This window comes from Medicago sativa, chromosome 3 (assembly GCF_051527215.1).
Source record: "Medicago sativa cultivar Bolivia chromosome 3, Bolivia_mono, whole genome shotgun sequence".
Classification (NCBI taxonomy): Eukaryota; Viridiplantae; Streptophyta; class Magnoliopsida; order Fabales; family Fabaceae; genus Medicago; species Medicago sativa.
In genome coordinates, this window is record NC_140751.1 from 72,719,513 (window position 1) to 72,742,034 (window position 22,522).

At 32.1% G+C, this 22,522-nt stretch overlaps 2 protein-coding genes and 1 long non-coding RNA gene across 3 annotated transcripts; 2 read left to right on the plus strand and 1 right to left on the minus strand.

The window, feature by feature from the left end:
* Nucleotides 1-1,646: 1,646 nt before the first annotated feature.
* LOC146939940 (uncharacterized) lies at nucleotides 1,647-3,606 on the plus strand. The gene is made up of 2 exons (XM_085753531.1): nucleotides 1,647-1,765; nucleotides 2,649-3,606. The coding sequence occupies exons 1-2, from the start codon at nucleotides 1,724-1,726 to the stop codon at nucleotides 3,300-3,302; spliced, it is 696 nt and encodes a 231-aa protein (XP_085609657.1). The 5' UTR covers nucleotides 1,647-1,723; the 3' UTR covers nucleotides 3,303-3,606.
* Nucleotides 3,607-11,853: 8,247 nt separating this feature from the next.
* LOC146939941 (basic helix-loop-helix (bHLH) DNA-binding superfamily protein) lies at nucleotides 11,854-13,864 on the plus strand. Its single transcript, XM_085753532.1, has 2 exons — nucleotides 11,854-12,207; nucleotides 13,071-13,864. The coding sequence occupies exons 1-2, from the start codon at nucleotides 11,896-11,898 to the stop codon at nucleotides 13,545-13,547; spliced, it is 789 nt and encodes a 262-aa protein (XP_085609658.1). The 5' UTR covers nucleotides 11,854-11,895; the 3' UTR covers nucleotides 13,548-13,864.
* A 6,858-nt stretch (nucleotides 13,865-20,722) lies between these two features.
* On the minus strand, nucleotides 20,723-21,140 carry LOC146939942 (uncharacterized). The gene is made up of 2 exons (XR_015031838.1): nucleotides 21,060-21,140; nucleotides 20,723-20,971 (listed from the first exon to the last, which is right to left on the minus strand). It is a non-coding gene; the product is annotated as an uncharacterized LOC146939942 (long non-coding RNA).
* Between the last annotated feature and the right edge of the window lie 1,382 nt (nucleotides 21,141-22,522).

Genomic DNA, 22,522 nt, shown 5'->3' on the forward strand with positions numbered 1-22,522 from the left:
TTTAGTTTACCTCTAGTAGGATCGTATAGGGATCCGAGGTAAAAGAGATAGCATGTTTAGATGTAATCTTCATGCAAGTATAGACCAATACCTTAATAATGATGTAGGTGTCGTGTCCCTTGTGATCCACACTAGGTTGGCTCAAGGGGTTTCCACTAGGTGAAACGGGGTTAGCCGTAAGGAACCCGCATGTCACTGAGGGAGTGTCGTTGGTTATACCTTAGATAGGTTTCCATCGGTTATATAGGGATTGCGCTCGGGTTTACTCCACCCCGGGGCTCTCCGTAAAATGAATTCAGATAATTGTTGTTTGTTCAATGCTAACCTAATGAATCTGACTATGCATATTTATTAGACATTTATATGTTATGTCATAGAGCCTTGACGTAGATCGTCAAGAACTAGTAGAGCATTGACGTAGATCGTCAATAACTAGTACGATAGCAAGATAAGATATATTGTTAGACACAACGTATGTATGCATAGAGCAAGCAAAGAAAGTTCTGCCGATGACGATCTTAGGTTTCCCCTAATCGTCCGGTTTAGAATCGTGTCATGATTATGTTATGCTTAGGTCTCGATACGTAGAGCGTATTCTTGGAATGCGGTTTTAGATTCCCCTTGACCGCCATGACACGTATAAGAAGTGAGGCCTATAACAAGTTAAGAAGAATCTTATGACGGCCCTAGTAAGCACGACCGTCTAAGTATGCAAGTCCCCACACACGTATAATCAACCGACAAGTTGTATTGTAGACACGTGGTGACCGTAGGTTTTCCCCGAGGTTACCTATAGCCTAGGATTAGGTAGAACTCACTGAGACATTATGTCTCATCCCGATCCTTATTTGTTTCAGATAAACAGGTTGGATGGCAAGCTAGTAGCCGAATGGATATTTCAGCAAGTGATCGTTCGTACCCACTGCAGGATGATATGGATCTTCAAGGACACATTGCTATGTTTTAGAGAAGTTGAGTTGTATTATTGTTGTACGAACGCATATTGTTGTATAAGATATTCATTCGAGGTTTTAATGTTGTAAATTTTAATGTATCCAGTACTAAACTAATGCTCACGCTAAACTCTTTCTAGATACGTTTATTGTGGGTGTTACAGATTAAATGGAGAGGATCTTAACTCTCTCTCTCTCTAAACATTTTTCATAAAAAAAAATTAAATAGGTGGCGAGTCTTCACATTAAATGAGTCCGCCATCATTAATTATTTTCAAGATTTTTTGTGTCTTTATTTCTTCGAATGAAAAAAATTGATAAGAGATTATATGAAGAGGATCTTAACTCATTTTTTTCTCTCTCTCTTACTCTATAAACATTTTTCATAAAATGCGTGAAATGATCAAATATCTCATTTATTTTGGAAATTGGAAACGATATGTAATAAATAAAGAAACAACAGTCTCATGTGAGTGCATATAAGTTAATAAAAATATTAAATAATATATGCAGATGTTCAAACACTCCCGTTATTCAATTTATGGTGAATTTCTAACCAATAAGTTTAATGTTCCCTCAAAAAAAAAAAACCAATAAGTTTAATGTAAAAACAAAAAAAAAAACTAAAAATAAACAAGCAAAATGTGTGGTCACGCGCTATATGGCGTGTATCCATAACATAGCAGCATTTTCAGTCTCAGCGGTAAGAGGAAGATTGTTATGCTATCCATGGCTGGTCTTTGAAACACAGTAAATCAAATCAAATAAAAATGGCTATATCTCTAAATCCCATCATCAGCTTCACCTCAACGGTACGTTTTTCTATCTTCTCTTACTTTCTAGTATTCTCTAATCACTTTAGTTTATAGATTTAAGGTTATGGTAAGAAGAGTGTGTTAGTTATGGAAATTTACGTATTTGCTTGTAATTGATTCTTGGTTCTGCATACTAAACATTATTTGACTTGGGTTTTTTAGTAATTATATGCGTTGAGAAGCACATATATTTAACAAACTCTAACAACGTGTTATGTTAATCGGAAACAGTATTCCTGGGTGAACTTCTTATGATAGTAATTGTTCCAGTGAAATTGCTTTATGTTAATATAAAATGCGCTATATCTATGGTGCACATGTTAAGTAGGTGCTGTACTATGGAAAATTTTGTTTCTACCATTTGATCAGTAAGTCCTTCAATTGGATCAATTGAGATATGGTGAGATTTATTGATTCAATGGTAAAAAAACTCGTGTTTTACTTGTGCACCGTAGAATTAGCCCTTTAAATAGTCATATTTCCTTGTGGATCTTTGTTAAGTTCATGTTTTGTCAAAGTGCATTAAACCAAAGTTCCAGGTGGACTTTCTCTAGAATGTATGTAGTACTGTAATTCTGTGAAGACAAATTTATTGATTGTAGCTTTGCAGTTATGTTGTGATCGGTTCTTAAGTTATGTATTTGTTAAGAGAGTTGTTTGATGATGAAAATGTTGGTTTAGCTATTGATCAGATTCAGAGTCCCTTTTATATGTCAATTTTGGGATTATTACTCTGAAAAATAAAATTATCTTCTAATATGTAATAGGTTATTAATAACTGTTATTGTGTTTAACATCAATTCCTTCAATATAATTCAATTATGTTAATTTTAACTCTCATTTTTCTGATCACTCACACAAGTCTTTCATTATCCCTTAGAAGTTGGAAACAAACTATCACGATGCATCTAGGTATTCTGCCGGAGCTTCTTTCCCGAAGGCCACTCAGAGCACACTCGTTTCGATAACGTCGGGAACAAGAATGTTTGTCAAGGAGAAAAGATTTGGTCACCGTTTTTCAGTTGCAAATAGTGATCAACTTTCAACAGATGCTAGTAATAAGGATACTGGCAGGGCTGCAGATTCATCTGCCAATGATCAGTTAACATCTACCAATCCTGCTCAGGCAGAATCACAGACACCAGAGGTTTCCAATGGATCTGCAGCATCTCCTAAGTCGCAACCTGTAACCACACGATCATCTCAGAAAGTGAGAGAGAGGATAAGGGCGGCTCGAGTTCTTAACCAGTCCAAGGAACCAAAAACAGCTAAATCAGAAATGGGAAGTAGTGTGTTGGCTGCTTTTAAAGAAAGTGACAGAGGGAAAAAGAGGAGAAGATCTGGACTTCCAGAAGCCCCTGGTAATTTGTTTGATGACAGCAAACGAGGGATGCCAAAGGAAGGTTGGACTTTTGATTTTCCTGGTGGTTCTGATCTCTTTCTGATTATATTTTCTTTTGTCTTTATCAGCACAGTGATGTTTGGAACAACTTACATTGTGTGGAAAGTTGGTGCAATCCATTTTAATGACTAATGAGATGAGATTTCAAGGATTCACAGTTCACAATATATATAGAATAGCTGATTTATATATTTGGACAAGCTTCAGCCTTAAATTTCATGTCCATGAATTGATGTTAATGTCGAGTTTTTTGCTTTTTAGGTGCTCAGTTTGTTTACTTTTTTACTCTTATTATTTTTGGTATTATTTCATTAGGTGGAGAGATATTTGATTCAGAGGAAATATCCTAGTGAATATGATATACAATGTTAAATATGTATAATACATATACACCTTGTAGTTGTTTAGTCAAAACTTACAATTGTTGGGTGATGAATTTATCCTGTCCTATTTTGTGTACCAACTACCAAGCTCTAGGACTCCTCGTTTTGATACAATAATCCCTATGTGGTGCATGCGAGATATTATTCATTGGATGTTATGGCTTCAACTATTATTTTTGCTTCTTATGTACTCTTAGTATTCATATAACATGCAGGTGAAGTATCTAACATTGTTTCTGAACCTGGTCTCAATCCATTACAAAATATTTGTCTTTGTTCAGATTCTCAAAATCATGACTAGGACATTGTTCAGATTGAACATTAAAGTTATGCAAGAAAGGAATATTTCAAAATGATGGTTGATCGATGTAAGAAAGACTCCACAAATGGCGTTGGATGGCTATAGCCCATGGCGGTGTACTTGCATGCATTTGGACGATCAAGTAAATAGATGATTGAGGTGAGTGAGGTCACAAAACGAGGCACGCCTTAAGGGGTGGTGATATGAGACTTATGAAGTCTAAAAGTGTAACTGTTTCTGTTATGAAGGAGCTGATATAGGGTTTTGGCCATCCCAAACCTCCACTTTGGAACCTTTATGACAACCCCTTGAACAAAACTAGTAATCTCTCCCTATCTTTTAATGAATATATGGATAGTAGAAAATATATTTCAATGAGCATGTTCTCCAAATCATCTCAACAAGGATTTTAAAGCCAACCCTCAGCAATGTCTCTCAAAGAGAATGAAAATAGCCTCACCTTTTGGTACTTTCAGTAAGGACATTATTCTTCTAAGATTCACAAATTCCTAAAAAGATTCACAAATTAGTAACCTTTAACTTCTTCTGTCGTTTCCTAAAATATGGAAGAACTTATCTAAGCCTTTCGAAATTCTCCTCCAATAAATTTTTTTAGTTTCCCAATATTGCAAAGGTTTTATATTATGAAGAAAAATAAAACCCTCGTTCAATTTGGTAGACTACTCTTGCTTCCTTTTTCCCAAAACCTCTCCTAATCCTAAACTCTCAAACATACCCTAAATGCAAACGCCACAATCAATTTATTGTTGCCTCTAATATATGCATAATTGTGGCCTAAACAAATAGGAAACAGTTAAATATATATTATCTAAATCCTATTTTGGTAGTCTATACTGTTTGTCCACAGTTAACTGTGCAAAGTATAAGCAACACTCAGTTTAGGGCGCCGTTTAAGGTACGCGACCCTTATGGGTCTTGCATGGTGCGCGACATGCTTTTACTAGTTTTTTTTTTTTTTTATGTTGGTCTTATAACTTGCATGTGTAGGTCAACACAATATTAGTTACCTGTGCAGGTAGTCAGTATTATATTAATCACATATACAAATTGAGTGCTAAGGTTATTTTGGTTAGTTCAAAAGTAATACCTTTCCTCTTTTCCTTGCCTTTACTGAAACGAGAAGAACATCTTCCTTCACAACTCACAACTCATACATTAACGGAAAGAATCTTATACATAAAGTACTTGGATGAATTTATATAATGAGTAATAAGAGTGTTGACCGACTAATCAAGCTTAGAACTCTCACCCTAACAACAAGAATCTTGGACCTAAACTACTTGTAAGACTGTTAATTGACTAATCAAGAGGTTTGGATTGATTAATCAAACTCACAACTCATACCTTAACGGAAAGAATCTTATACATAAATTACTTGGATGAATTTATATAACGAGTAATAAGAGTGTTGACCGACTAATCAAGCTTACAACTCTCACCCTAACAACAGGAATCTTGGACTTAAACTACCTGTAAGACTGTTAATTGACTAATCAAGAGGTCCAGATTGAGCAATCAAACTCACAACTCATACCCTAACGGATAAAATCTTATACATAAAGTACTTGGATGAATGTTCATACCCCCGAGACACTGATTAAGGAATCCAAAAAAGGAAAATTTGAATTAAAAATAACATTTTTTTTTAATTTTTGAGAAATTAATTACACAATTTCTAATACAAAAACTACTATGTTTGCTTCCGTAACCGGTGTCCGAGGGCATCGGTTAACATTTTTTTATTAATATCATTTAACTATTTTCTTAGTCTTATCAATTTAAATTTTTGAGTTGTGGTTATTCAAAAAATAAAAAAACAAGTACAATTTTATAACAAAATTGTGCTGGTTACTTGATGTTTGTTATACCTGGCCGTTGCTTAATTCTGGTAGAATTTTTTTTATCACGAAACAACGCTAGTTATTATTTTGCTACAATTTTATAAGTACTCATTTTAAGTACTTCACCAAAAAAAACTATTCTATCTATTTAAAATATGTTCTGGTACTTTTTTTCTTGTGAAATTTGAATTATGTAGCTTAATTAAAATATAAAGCAGCCTTCTTTTTTGCTTTTTAGATAGGAGAATCAACCATATAATATTTCTTTTAGAAAAAAATAGGCAAAATTACACAATTAGTCCCTTAACTTAATTTTAGGTAACACTTTCGTCCTTTATCTTTTTTATGTAACGATTTAGTCCTTTTATGTTATAAAATGACAATATTTTATCATTTTTTATGAGATTTTTTCAATGAAATTTGATTTTCTAGGCTTGTATGATGAAGATTTGCGTTTGTCTATAAGTTTGATGAATTTTTTTTGGAGTTTTTGATTATTTTTTCATAAAAAAGGATAACTATATTGTTATTTTATAACATAAAGGACTAAATCGTTACAAAAAAAGGATAAAGGACGAAAGTGTTACCTAAAATTAAGTTAAGGGATTAATTGTGTAATTTTACCAAAAAAATACTATTTTAAGGGGAAAAAATATACTTTCTTTAACAGGAAGACAAAATAGATTTTGTTCTATAGCTTAGTTTTATTTTTACGTTAAAAATAATGGAATAATGTGGATAGAGATTTTGTTCTTGTTTTAATACTCATTCTGTTCCATAATACATGACACAGTTGACTCTTTTACGCATGTCAATGCTTAATTTTGAACCTAAATATCTTGAATAATATGTTAGAAAAAAATATGAAAATTGATTGTCTTTAGCGTTAAAATTTCTGTTACAATACAAAATCATGCCTTCTTTCGTCAAATTAAATAACCATTTAAAAAAAAGATATTGTCTTTTGTTGAATATTTATTTTTCTTTGAGTTTGTAGATTTATTGATGAACTATAAAACTTTGCTGGGAACATATATGATGCCCGCCAATAGTTTACTGGGCATTTTCATATTTTTCCAACTATGACATAAATACCCTTTACGTAAATTGATTGCTAATTCAATTACTTTATTAAAGACAAACATTAAACATTATAATATACATTGCTAGTGGGTCAACATGCCTATACATCTGTGCCATTGAAAATGTTCTTTCCAAATCCAATGGCTCACAAGCAATTTACAAACCAAAAAAAAATAAAATTGTAGTCACCTATGGTAAGAGACCCATTGAGGTCATGTACCCTAGCCTGGCATTGTCTAAAGTCTAAACGTTACAACTATTGTCCACACCATCTACCAACTTGTCTATATAAGATTTGTGAGCATCAGTCTATTTTAGCCAAATCAAAAACACGTAGCTTTTCCGTTATTTTCATTCATCATTTTAAAAAATGTGTTGCCTAAATTGCATAATATAAACAACCATTGTTTAAACCTATAGAGGTGGTGGAGGAGGTAAAAATATTGGCTTGGAATCACTTGAATATCAAGTCAAAAGGATTTGATTATTCAATATCTCAGTGATGTATTTGCCAGTTGGGGTGCTTTGGAAGAGAAATTTGGTACTTTGATCAGTAGATAGTGGATTTGATGGATTACTTGAAGAAATTGGATTGTTGTGGGGTCTAAAATGTATGAGGGAAGTGTTGGCAATAGGCAGGTTTGTGGTTAGAATGGAAGGGACTGAAATGATTTGATTGGTTTTGGTGTCCTTGGTCTGTAGGGGTGTGAAACCAGGTAGAATTGGGGATGTGGTGCTGTATTTGTACTATGCAGCATTGCTGTTTTGATTGTATTTTTTTTAGATAAGCTTGCAGCTATACTTGACTACATGTAAGGGGTGTTCACGGATACAACTCAATTCAAAGAATATCTAACTTGAAGTGTTTGGTTCTGATTTTTTTTGAAGTTGAGCCTAAATAAAACCGGTCAAACATAGAGTGTTTTGTCTCGTGAGCTTAACTCAGTTGGTATGGACAAAACATAATATAATATATGCAAAGGTCTGGGGTTCGAACCCCGGCCACCGCAAAATAGAGTGTTTTGGTTTGGATAATGAATTAATGATTTGGAACTTATGAACTTCAAAATACAATCATGAATTTATTATTTTTGTAGATGTGGTTGAAGAATTTTAAGTGTTAAATCTAGAAATGTTTCAATTTAGATTATGGGCTAAAAATTTCAAGTATTGAATTAAAAAAAAAAACATTTTGACCTAGTCTAAATCGACAAATTTTAATTAGGTTGGATAAATAAAGAGTTTAACTAGCATGACATAATCCAAGTCGGGTACACCCTTAATTATGGGTTTTCTTTTTCATGAAGTCTTTTTTTTTTTTTTTTTAAGAAAATCACATATTGGTTCCATTAAGTCTTCGTTTACTTGTTTTTTTGTAAGCAAAACTGAAGAAAGTTGCAACATGATAACGCATTGACATTCTAACTATATTGACACCCCAATGCACCATTAATCCTATATAATCTCTTCAAATGCATTATTAATATGAAAAAGAAAAACAAAGGGTGGGGGCATATCCCACTCCCACCAAAACAAGATCAATGAAACATAAGAAAGTAAATAAACCCGGTCTCTAAAGAAACCTTCTCTAGAACAACTCGGCAAGTGCTCCCATCAGACTAAACCATCAATAAAGAAGCCAACATTGACGAGTCTGTCTTCACAAAATTTGTGATTGTAGCACTTTCATAGCACCACCCTCTTTTTTTAGCTTGAAGATCGTACAATAATGCAACCATAGAGCATACTAAGAATTTCTATCCCTGGACCAAACCAAAAGATATGATACCAGCTTTTGGAAAAAACCTCTATAAAAAAAATTAAGGAATGCAATCACAACACAAGAACACAATATAGAAACTCTAAAACCAGTGAAAAAACCACGACCGTTGTCTAATGACAAGTTGACAGCTAGAGAATACAACTTTATATACAAAATTACAACACATAGATTACTCTAAAACACCCACCAACCCCCGGTACATCAACACCCTCCAAAGGAAATATTTAAATACATATTAAAACACTTTAAGACAAGAGTATAAGACAAAAGAAAAAAAAAAGGTTAAATGCAAGCTTGAGTGTTTTCAACCAGTACATTTTGCAAGGAAAAACTATAACTCATATATATAGTTTTGGTCTCCTCTTTCCTTACAATTAATTCTAAGCAATGTGAGATTTTTTTCAACATGTACATTTTCAATCAACACATATAACTTCCATATATGTTTATACCGATTACTATCCCTAGTATTTACATGACATCTAAATCTAAATTTATTGGCTTTGAGCAACAACATAAGCGAAATTGAACACCCCATCTTAACCTATAACCTTAATACATTATATATATAAATAATCTCATTTATTTATTGTTCAACTGTTCGTCTTTTCATCAAATTTACCAATATCATACTTCTAACTCATAATTGACGCATCGATCTTTCCAAAATTGCAAGTGACTTTTATTGTAATGAGAGAGATGCACAATCTTGCAGGGTGGCAGCATTAATTCCAACCTGACATTTTAAAGGACAGGAAGCAAGTTGGATCTCATTGTTGATAGGTACCTTATGATTGTAATTTGTGAGGCACAAAACATATTGGCCTTATTAATTCATTTAAAATCTACTGAAACAAAACAAACTTTCGGTTCGACTATCCCTTTCTTTCAACATGTAACTCAATTATCGTCCTTCATTCTTTAACGTGTACTAATTAATTAGGCTTTATTGAAGCATATGTTAAGAATCCATCTACCTATCTATTTCTCATTCACTTCACTTTTTTGTCTTCTTCTTCTTCTCCAACCTTAGCTCATTCCTGTCCAAACAAAAAACTTAGCTACTTAAATTATTCACTTAATTCTATCAATATAACAATATAACAATATAACACCATTGTGCTTTCTTTGGTCGTTGGTTGGTTTACCACATTTTTATCGTGACACACACACTTACCGACGTTGTATTTTTGTGCACAACATAAGATCTAGTGTAGATATGTTATAAGATTATTATGGGACCCAAAACATAGAAAAATAAGGATAAAAAAAAATACCGGATCATAAGAAACCACACAATTTGTTGATAGATAAGAAGTCATGTCAAACCTTAAGGTGCACTCGTTAATTTGTTTTGTTATTTATTTATTATGAGTTGCAATTGTAAGTGAATATTGGACCCTACATATATTGTAATTGAGGCTTTTTTGTTTTCTAGCTTGTGCTGTAGACAGACCAAGCAAAGAGACATCAAAGAGTACTAAAATTGAACTCTTTTATTACTGAGTCCTTATACTTTGAATTTCCAACTTTTCTATCAAAGATACATGAAGCAAAAGAAACCTTGTCTTGGAAGTATGTGCATTGTGCACTTTGACTAGTCCACTTAATTACTTGCAAACACACCAATAGATAGGAAAAAAGGACCTACTTTGTGTCTTCAACTTAAAGGGTAATTTGTTTACTAATAATGTGATATCTTGTGTTTGTAAAATTTTCATGAGTAAATCTAGGGGATTCTCTTTTTTACTTTATGATAACCTTTTTTTTTCTCATTTTGTGATCATGGCAAAGACTAAAACTTGAGTTGGAATAATTGTATAGGTCCATAAGTGAAAGATTGATTCTACCTAATTGATATGATTCAATGTGGAAGATCTTAAAGTATCTTCAATGGATGGATGGGATCCACCACCACAATCCTACCACTTTCGAGTAACCTTTGGTGCTTACCTTTTTTTTACTTTATCAATTAATTAACCAATCTAATCATATATTAAAATTAAAAAAGGTAATTAAAGTTGGATTTTTATTTTTTTATTTTTTGTATAATGGTTATTGAGTTTTTATAGGTAAACGCTATGAAAGTACAAGGTTGGGGTCTCACTTTCATAGATATTTTATATGAAAAGTATAAATTGCTGTCTATGTGATACAGGTTCAAGTAAAATAGTAGCACTGTTGAGGCAAGAGCCATGAGATAACATTAACTACATTCATCATCATCCACTACACTGCATCAGCTAAATGCTAGGCCAAGCGATTCTAAAAGTTAAATAAGTGCTTCTCAAGTCTATTTATATATACTATATTATTTATCTGAGACCTATTTACGTTTACAATTTATCATTTGAATCGTGATCTAAGTGATTCGACAACTGTGATCTAATAGATATTGAATAACTATGATATCATTTTGAAATTTAGATCAAGTTTAACTAAACTTTTATAAAATGGCCTTATAAAGTGAGCATCACACCCATTTATAAACTTATTTTATCTAATGTGAAATTTTTTAACAAAGTTTAGGCGATATACTTTGATGTATTAAAATATAAACTATTTATTAAAATTTTGATATATCTAAGTATTGTCCCTAACCGTAAAACATGTACACTTTAATTTGGATCTCTACAACAATGCAGTTTAGTTAAGACGTATATGTTAGAATATCAAATAGTAAAAGAAGAATAAAGAGACACAATGACATGGACGAAGGGAGTTGCGTTAGCTCATTTCTCTCGCCCCGTACTCTTCTTATGTGCCTATAAACTTATGTGCCTATGAACCATACTCAAAAAAATCTCATTAGTTTGCTCATAAAAAAATACCTTTCAAAAAGAAATAAAAAAAAAAGCTCAATAGTTTAATTCAATGAAATAGTTTAGAAATTTATACTATTAAAGATTAATCCAACAACTGAGATTGAATTGAACCACATAAAAATAATCATGTCCGTACACTCTAAGTTTTATTATGAGAGGACAATCTAGCCACCTCATTCTTGTTCTTTTGCTCATTATTTCATCTCCTATAAAAGTCCAATTAAGTTCGTTATATTTATTAAAGAGAAAAATAAAAATGTCTCCATGAATAGACAGAAAGATAAGGCCAACATTGATTTTCATTTTGACTAATCAAAGGTAATTGCTTATCATTCACCAATCACCATCAAGATAAGAAGAAGGTCACTCATTATTATCAATGCATAGTGCAACAAACAGTAATATTGGATAGAGATAATAAAAACCTCATAAAGAAAGCATTGAAGAAAGTTTAGAAGAATAATTGTATTGTATTATTTCCCATTTGGATGAGTATGGAAAACTACTATGATTCTTCTGAGTGGCAGTATTTGAGCACAAACTGGTCTCAATACAGTAATGATCATTCACAATTTCCTGTGACTGTACCTACACAGATACTACCTCATAATATCTCTGACTCTTCTTCTGGTTCTTTTCAATATAGTGAATTTCAGTCATGGAATTTACCTATTGAAGGGAGTGTTGAAGATAGGGCAGCAAGTGCTTCCAAGAGTCATAGTCAAGCAGAGAAAAGACGTAGAGACAGGATTAATACACAGCTTGCTAATCTTAGAAAACTTATTCCTAAGTCTGATAAGGTAAACCAATTTTATTTTTTATTTTTTCATGTTTGTCACATTTAATTTAATTATATAGTATAGTATTAGTGTATTACTATTTGAAGCTTAGACTTTGTTACATTTCATGCAAGAAAATGGAATTAGCCACTTAGGGAAAACCCAAGTGATAAGATGTTGCATTCATTCAATTCAGGCTTTGAGGAATAAGTGTGCTATTGTGATTTTGACAAAAGCTACCTTTTGGAACTTCCATAAAATTTTGTTGCTGTAGTAATTTTGTTAAACTCGCTATAATTCAAAACACGGACTTAGTTTTAATTTCAATTGTACTTTAAAGTAGGCATAATTTGGGATCAATTTCTTAGCGTATGCTTGGATTGACCATAAATTAAGCAAAATCACGATGACACCATGATTTTGTGACACCCCAGTTTGTCAAAATCAAGGTGGCTCCCGTTATTCTGTCAATTTTTATGTGAATCCAAACATGCATCGGGAATTAATTTCCATTTCCCCTTTTATTTTGGAGAGAATATAGGATGAAACTTCAAGATTTTTAAAAATGGTCTCCAACCGCGCCTGTGCCCCGGAGTTAAGATATTCGATGACTCTACCTATGTAGCAATGATACTTTAGATTAAAGATGTCTCCATGTCAGATACAAACACATGTGATTGCATTTAGTCACATCCATTTTCTCAAATTATTTTCAGTGTTTTAAGTGTTTTGTGTGCCGCGTCCGTGTCTGTCTTTAATGAGGAATTTACTACTCCACTAGTCATATTTGATTACAATTTTCTGCAATATTAAGGATCCCGACAGAACTGCAACGCGATTTCAATTGAATCCCTTGCATAACATAATCATTTGTGTACTTGCAGATGGACAAAGCAGCATTACTAGGGAGTGTGATAGATCAAGTCAAAGATCTAAAGCGAAAAGCAATGGATGTTAGCAGAGTCATCACAGTTCCAACTGAAATTGATGAAGTATCAATTGACTATAACCATGTTGTTGAAGATGAAACCAACACTAACAAAGTGAACAAATTCAAAGACAATATCATCATCAAAGCTTCTGTTTGTTGCGACGATCGACCAGAATTGTTCTCTGAACTAATCCAAGTCCTCAAAGGTTTAAGACTTACAACAGTTAAAGCTGACATAGCAAGTGTTGGTGGCAGAATCAAAAGTATATTAGTGCTTTGTTCTAAGGACAGTGAAGAAAATGTTTGCATTAATACTCTCAAACAGTCCCTTAAATCAGCAGTGACCAAAATTGCTTCAACATCAATGGTATCTAATTGTCCTACAAGAAGTAAGAGGCAGAGATTCTTTTTGCCTTCTCATTTTGTATAGTAATTTGATGCAAAAATGTTATTATCTATTCACTCCTTTTTTTTTAATTAGGAGGGTCATTTATTTTTGTGGGGGCAATTCTTTGCTTCATTTTTCAATATTTATTTACTGTATACCTCTGAGATATATAGTTTGTCCATTAGGGAGATGAAAGATTGATTTTGTACCACTAATTAAGGCAAAAGCAAAGTTAAAGTGGGAAATTGAAAGCTAGGTGTGTCATAAATTGAAAGCATATGCATAAAGTAAAGAAATCAGGTGTGTGATCAATTGCTACTTCCAAATGGAAAAGTACAGACTTTGATTTTATATCTCAATCGACTGGATTTTTTCTTTTGGTAATAATATTTTTAGTGAGTTGTGTTTCGGAGGATCACAAAAGTCAGAAAAGTTTAGGTGTATTACTTTTCAATTTTAGCATACCAACTAATACACTAACATTTGTTATTAAATAAATATTAAAATTAACCAAAGTAAAAGAAAAACAAAACTTGGATAACATACCAACGTCACATCGACGACGGAATTCGAATTCATTTTGTAATTTAGTCTTAATTTTTATCAATTGGATCAACATACATTGATGATCAACTATATAGATTATTGGATAAGCAACACGAGTAAAATATTAAAGAGATATTTAAATGAGTAAACAACTACTTTAGTCTATGAAAATTTTGTTGGGACTTTTGCGAGAGCCTACAACGTTGGAGTGGATCATCACATTAGACTAAGAGCAACCACAAGAGTACGTTTACAATCAAAACTTTAAGGCATTGTGTTTATGACTTCTTTCCCTTTTATGTTTCTCAGTATCTAATTTTTTTCATCCAATGTGAGATTTGTAACTTACACATGTCATATCAGCATTTCCTTCCTCAAGGGTAAGGCTCTATGCATCCTTGATCCAAGACCATTTAACCACTCCTTTTCTCCCTGATCCTCACCAAGTCGAACAAAGCTCTGATATCACTGTTGATACTTTAGAGGGAGCCTACAACTGAGGTGAATCATCACCTCAAGCTAAGACCAGTCACACAAGTGAGTTTGACCAACACATCTTCACTCAAAATCTTAAGACAAATGGTATTCACGTTCTCTCACTTATTTGTTGTTCAACATCTACTTTCGCATTCAATGTGAGACTTTTAACTCACATTTGACACATCAATATTCTCTCCCTAAATTGGTTGAGTCTTTACGTCTTTGATCCAACACTATGAACCACTCTTGCCCCCTGACTTCTACCAAGTCGAACTAGACTTTGATACCACCGTTGAAATTTTTAAGGGCGTCGACAAAACTGAAGTGAATCATCAAATTAGATTAAGAGCATCTACATAAGTAAATTTACACATAACTTCTTCTTCAAAAACCTTCAGACATTATGTATATGAGTGTTTTCATTTATATGTTGTTCAACATCTACTTTTATATATAAGGTGATATTTCTAACTCACACTTGACAGCATCTCCCACCAACACTCACCAAGTTGAACCCGATTCTTATATCATTTTTGGGGTAGCCTACAACACAAAGGTAAGTAATTACATTAGACTAAGAGCAACCTCACAAGTGATTTTGAACACATCTTTATCCAAAATCTTACAATATTTATGTATATAAGTCCCCTCACTTATATGTTGCTCACACCATGTCAACATTCTCTCCTCAAATGTGAGATATTTCTCGTCGTCGATCTAACACCAAGAACCACTCTCGCGCCCCAACCCCCCACCAAATAGAATCAGAATTTGATACCACTGTTTTTGGTGGAGCCTACAACACTAAGGTGGATCATTATATAAGACTAAGAGCAACCACAGAAATGAGTTTAAAACTAAATCTTTATCCAAAAGCTTAAGGTATTAGTTAGATGAGTCCCCTCATTTGTATGTTATTCAACATCTACTATTTTTTTTAATCTAATGTGAGATGTCTAAATCACACTTGACACATCAACTTATTTTTTGTTGAATAGACAAATGTTAGTAAGTTAGAGATATTGTAGTTTTTAGAATTGTGAACTTTCTTCGTAAAACCCTTTCAATATCTATTGACTGACCAATTGAGCTACCTATATATGAAATTTTGCATAAAATTACAAGACATCTTGATTCCACTAACTTAGTGAACATAAATATCTGAAATTCTTGTTCTCAAAAAAAAAAAAAAAATATCTGAAATTCAACAGCCTTATCATGTCAAAAGTACCCAGTGGAATCCACCCCCTCTCTCTTTTCACTACAACAACCACTTCAAATCATGCAATCAATAAACACAAGAAATTTTTCACAGCATGAAGAATATTCACAAGGCCATTTATTATTCCATGCAATAACTTTAATTTTTTCTTTTCAATTGTGACTCACTTTTGTTTTGTTGAAAGAATTTATGACTCGCTTTTAGATAAAGAAAATTGCTGTTGACACATCTTGTTAGGCTGAGAAACACTAGTAAAAGACGAAAATGCTCCTTCGGTAGTTAACTGCCGAATTATGAAACCGGCTGCAGTTAACTACCGAGGAAAATTTCGGCAGTAAACTACCGAGGAAAATTGAAAACTTCGGCAGTTAACTGCCGAGGAATCCTCAAACCCTTTTTTTTTTTTTTTTTTTTTTTACGAAAACCATTAATTTTTTTTATTCTTTAAACCTAAATTTTCCTTAATTAAATTTAATTCTTTAATCCTTTTAAGGAATTAAACGCAATTTTTTTTATGATTTCATTCATGTGATTTTGTTGCCATAAATGAAGAAATATGAGAGATGAATAATATCTGCAATCGGTAGTTAATGGACCTAAAATGATAATTCAATAAAAAAATGCAACAACAAAAAACGTTACAAATGATAGAATAATTATATTTGTAATTATTAGTAATTAATTATAATATTTAAGATATTTTTTTGTTGTTCACAAATTATAATATTTCAGATATTATTCATCTCTCTTTCAAATAATTATATTTGTAATTATTCTATCAATAATACTCCCTCCGTTTCAAAATGAGTGTCGTTTTAGGTGTTTACACACATATTAAGAAATGCAATGATTAAGAGAAAGAGAATGGTTATTTTACCAAATTATCCTTATTTACTATTGGTTAGTTTTAAAAGTAATACTTTGGAAGTAGTGTGCAGAGTATTAATTGGAGGGTACAATTGAAAAGAAAAAGTTATTATTGCATTGGAAACTGAAAGCGACACTCATTTTGAAACAATTTTTTTTGGCTAAAGCGACACTCATTTTGAAACGGAGGGAGTACCTTTTTTTGTACAAATAAAAGCACTTTTCTATTCTTCAAAAAAAAAACATTTTTTTAATTGATAAACGTGATTGAATATGTAGTAATTCTAGGATCTCATATTTTTTTATTTATGGCAACAAAATCATATGAATCAAATCAACAACTTTATAAAAAGAATCGTGTATTTAATGGCAACAAAATCCATATTTCTTCATTTATGGCAACAAAATCACATGAATGAAATCATAAAAAGAATTATGTTTAATTCCTTAAAAGGATTAAAGAATTAAATTTAATTAAGGAAAATTTAAGTTTAAAGAATAAAAAGAATTAATGGTTTTTGTAAAAAAAAAAAAAAAGGGTTTGAGGATTCCTCGACAGTTAACTGCCGAAGTTTTCAATTTTCCTCGGTAGTTAACTGCCGAAGTTTTCCTCGGTAGTTAACTACAACCGGTTTCATAATTCGGCAGTTAACTATCGAGGGGGCATTTTTGTCTTTCACTAGTGTTTCTCAGCCTAACAAGATGTGTCAACAACAATTTTCTTAGATAAATAGGTAACAAATTGCAATTACAGCAGTCACATAGTGAGAAATGAGAATATAAGATTAAGGCTGTGTTTGGTAACACAAAAAAGCTAGCTTATAGCTTCTTGGATTAGCTTATAAGCTTGTTGGATGAAAATGTGATGTGTTTGGTAACAAGCTTTTCTCATGAGCTTATAGCGTTTTTTGAAAAGCTATTTCAAGTAGCTTTTGAGCTTATAGCTGGTAGCTTTTTATATTTTCTTCCAATTTTAACCTTTTATTAATATAGTTTAATTTAAATTTAAACATTTAAAAAGAAATACATTAATTAATAAAAATTGTATATATGATTTATAAAAAAAGATTGTCCTTTTACGTCATTTTATATTTATCAACCACTTGAACAGCTAGTTTTACCAAACACTTTTTATTTTAATAAGCTAATTTTTCAGCTATAAGCTATCAGCCATCAGCTACCAGCTAGCTTTTCAGCTATCAGCTAGCTTATCAGCTATCAGCTAGCTTATAGCTTGTTTTTACCAAACACACCCTAATAGCTTGAAATTTGACTTGCTATGAGATTTCTAATATACCGAGAAAACGGGAAAGGCTCGATCTCTTCAAATTTGTTACAGGCCTTATAGCACCATGATACATATCATTTTGCTAATTCAAATATCACTTAAATATTGTTTATCACCATCACCACAATGGCTAAAATCTGCTCTTTTTTTTTTTCTTTTCCACTTTCTATAAAAATTGCAATATAAGTTAGATTTAGCAGTAAAGTAGTGACTCCACATGAAAGGCCAAATAATGTTGGAAAGATAAATTATTTCTTCTAAGCTAAGTGCGACCAAAGCTCGAACAATGGTCAATTAATGTTTACCAGCAGCTAATCAATTTCTATTCACTTGCTAAAGGACAAAAATATTTTTTAAGGTCAAACTTCAAATAGTTTTTGACACTAATCTTTAGACAAAATAAAAATTAAACAAGGAGGTTCAAATAGTTAGCACGGATGCTTTGTATGTTTTTTTAATGGCAAATGTTAATATGTCATTACAATTTATCTAGCTCAGCCGGAGTTGTTTTTTTTTTTTTTTTTACTTCTCCCCTCGAATGCCTTGTATGTTAATAGTATTTTAATTATAAAAAAAAAACTACATGTAGAATAACAATGATGATCACAATTTACAATTCAGTGATCATAATTTACAAAAAAAATTATATTTGTAATTAAAGTATAAATTGTAAAGTTTTTGTCCAAATCATTACATAGTTTAACTTCAATATCAGGATATTAAGAAAAACATTTTTAATAAATTATTATATAAAGGTAACGAATTCAGTCTCTTCTGTCTATTACCATCATCGGTACAAAACTAGTTAGTATGCATTTGATTTGCTAAAAAACCAGAGGATCGAACTGGACAACTTTTATTGTACCTTGTTTGATTTAGATACTAGTTAAAGAACCGGACAAAAAAGTTTTGTCTTTGTATTGTATTTGTCTTATCATGTTATGTAGAGCAAGTACTGACTGCTTTGTGAATTAAATACACCTAGAGTCTATCGACCATTAGCTGAATTGAAATGTTTTTTTTTATAGATAATTGTTAAAAAATTAGTGGTTATTCTAATATTCGAGATCGAACTAGTGGTCAGCTTTAATCTCCTTATATGAAACTCAATTAAATTGTTTTTTATTGACAAATGTAACTTATGTAAGTAAATTAGTGGGTTATTTTAATATTCAGGTTCGGACTAGTGATAAACTTTTATCTCCTAACATGAGACTCAATTGAATTGTTCATTACCATCAGTTAACAAACTGGAATCCTAATATTGGTGAACTGTGACGAATTCTGAACCGCTTCTAAGTTATAGCTCTGAAAACCCCTCATTTCATTAAACTAACTTGATATTTATGAGTAAAATATCTCGTAGGACAATATCCACCCATGAACCTCCTCTGAAATACATACGATTATAATTCGAATGAAGAATTGCTATATCTGTCTCGTGGATTGTTATATCGGATTGTCTGTAAATCTATCTGGAGTTACAACCGAATGAGCACTTTTTGGATCAGATTGTAATTTCTGATCGACTTATAATCTCGAGTAAAAGAAAGAGTAGGTGTTCATTAGAAAGAGTAGAGAAAGTTAACCAATTGTTTAGAAAAGTCCCTCTTAAAAAACCTGACATTCCTTCGTTAATACGTTATTAATACACTAAATAGAATAATTCACCTAAAAAACAACTTATCAACCCCCCTTCACAAATTAAAAATGTCTCACCATGATGAAATATTTATTACTATGTCGACCATCCGAGACAATCGCACACATGATTTTGGTCGGGAACATAAAGTTCAATTTCAATAGTTACTTCCAGAAATTGTGGTTTACACCTGTAGCTAGTAAGATTTGGAACAAATAGATTTGATTTAAACCTGATATTTTTTCCAGTTTGTCAAATATATAGCATTGACATATTGTACAAGTTCGGTGTGGGCTGTATGACAAAGTTACATCATTCAACTTAAGTGAATACTAAGTTCTGGTCAAAGCTAGCTGATTATTGACCATTGCCTCAAACAAGAGAGGGAAAAACTAAGAAAAATACTACAGTTTTGGGTGTACAAACATTTCTGGAAATGGTGATCTGTATTGTTAAAATTACACCTACATTATCTGTCAAAAAGTAAATAAATCTTCGTACACACTGCACATTAATAACAGTATCATGCATGGTAATGGAGAGAAGCCCAAGATTATTTCAAATCAACATCAATTGATTACACTCATGTACTGATGTCTTATCTTATGTCTAAATTCAGCAGATTCATGCATCAACCACAGACTCTTGTTGGAAAATAGATACTTCAAAAGATTAACCAAATTTCCAGAAATGAAGATTAAACCTACTTCCAGAAATGAAGTTACCCCTAAATCAAATTGTGTACACTTCAGATTGATAGTCTAGTGCCAAAATCTCAATGAACTATTGCAAATTTGATCAAAAGCTACGCCACATTTTTGACAAGTGATGGGATCATAAAAAATCCATCGTCTCCATGGTTTCTTTAAAAACAAAAGTGTGGCTTAAGTGATTCAAACAACCTAACCACTAATAAACATACACATAAGTTGTTCATACATGATTGATACTAATAAGTTGTGTAAAAAATAAGCCGTAAAAAATAAGCCATTTCATTGGTACAAGATAAGTCCTAAAACCATATCAATTGGATTTCAACAGCCAAAACAATAAATAACAGCGGAATAAAACATCAAAGATAAACCAAGCATAGGTTTAACATGCGCCAAATTCAGAAATTCCAGAACAGCAAAATCAAAAAATAAAATAAAATAAACAACAACAGAACGAGATTCAAGTAATAAAACTAGCGAACTCCATAAAGAACAATATCTTTGAGCTAATACAAAACCAAAACATCAAAACGAGAGAGAAAATCCGATACTACTCTCTTAACATATAACAAGTCTGATTAAACAACACGGAAAATGAAAAACAAAACTTAGATCACTTGATGCTGTCGAAACACCAACACACTACTTGGATCTCTGTCTCATCTTTCGGCGCTTCCTCTTCAACCTCCTCATACGCTTCTTCTTCCACTGCACAAATCCAAAATCAAAATCAAAATCAAACCAAAACCACTATTATAACTATAACAAAATAAAAATTAATTGCAATGGATCTAACCTTGGCACGCATGATTGTTGAAAACGGATGAGAATTTGATGAGAGAAAACCTAATGAGACTGCGCAGAAGCAACTGCGATTAGGAAGAGTGAGAAGCTTGTTTCGGGTTTTATAGTGAAATGTAAAACCCTAATTATAAATGGGTCGGGCTTTGCTTTTTGAGCCCATGGACTAATCAAATCTAGAAAGAAGAAAAATTATATTACTATTCACACTCCCTAAAGGGAGTTTATTATTCAATCTTTTTTTGGCCGAAGGTAAGCTTCTTTTTTTTTTTTTTTGTGGTGGTCAGGTGGGTTTGAACTCCGGACCTTGCATATATTATATTTTATAAATTTTTGGGTTAAATATGTTTTTAGTGTCTATAAAATCACGAGCTTTCAAGTTTAGTCTATATTAAAATTAATTGAAATTTTAGTCCCTCATAATTCTGCAATATGTAAAAATGGTCCTTGTTTTAACAATTTTCTCCAAAAAATGAACACTTTTGGTCTTCAAAATAGTTCTTATAAAATCAAAAATAGGGACTAAATGTTAATTTTTCCAAGTACTAAACTCAAAAATTTGTGGATGTCTATTATTTTAATTAAACGTTCCTTTAGCAAGATTTAAAATTCTCATTAGTGGATGGTTACTAACGGCTACCGCTAGTAAAAAAACAAAAAAAAAATACATTTGTGTGTGCATCTCTTAAAAGAAACAAAAATCAGCATCTCTTTAAATATATTTGTGTGTGCATGTTCTACTATGCCATTCTTCTTTCAGGCTTTTACATAATAATCTCGTATAAGAAAAATACATGACACCCTATTTTAATAGTAATTTATTCCAATACTAAGTTTTTTTTTTTTTTTGGTAACTACTGAATTGATAGTGGCCTTAACTCCAATGTTAATGTGATTATTTAACATGCAAGTTTTGTGTCATATAAATAAGACTCGTCTTACATTGTGTATATACATTTGAGAAGAATAAGATATAGTCTCTCATCATTTATATTCTTGTTCTTTTAGTTTATTTTATAATATGCTATATGTAGGAGACTCAACTAGAGCAATGTCTTGATAAGCTGGGAGACTATTTATCATATACATGGTGGCTTTTAGAGGAGACAAATTATTAAATTTGTGTTCCCATACGCAAATTCATTTGCAACCATTGATTTGTGGATTTAAAATTTAATGGATGAAATTTTGCAAGGACAACATGGGATATGGTATATGGTAATCTAATTGATATTGATGGAAATCTAATTGATGTAACTCTGCTAAAAGACGTTCGATCAGGACTGCTGGGGCAGATCTCCGATAAGGCGACAGGTTTTTCGGTTTGTTCATGCTACAAACACATTTGGCTGAAGGTATCCAAGTTCATATGGAGCTACAAGTACTGCAGCTAGTAAATTTGATCTGGGAGTCTCATGTCTCATTAAAGTATGGAACTCAACTCATAAATTGCTGGGA

What these genes read in the sequence shown, in the direction of transcription:
- LOC146939940 (XM_085753531.1), top strand. Translation starts at nt 1,724, where the DNA reads ATGGCTATATCTCTAAATCCCATCATCAGCTTCACCTCAACG. An exon ending in TCATCAGCTTCACCTCAACG is followed by an intron (nt 1,766 to 2,648) that starts GTACGTTTTTCT and finishes ATTATCCCTTAG; the next exon opens with AAGTTGGAAACAAACTATCA.
- LOC146939941 (XM_085753532.1), top strand. Translation starts at nt 11,896, where the DNA reads ATGAGTATGGAAAACTACTATGATTCTTCTGAGTGGCAGTATTTGAGC. An exon ending in TTATTCCTAAGTCTGATAAG is followed by an intron (nt 12,208 to 13,070) that starts GTAAACCAATTT and finishes GTGTACTTGCAG; the next exon opens with ATGGACAAAGCAGCATTACT.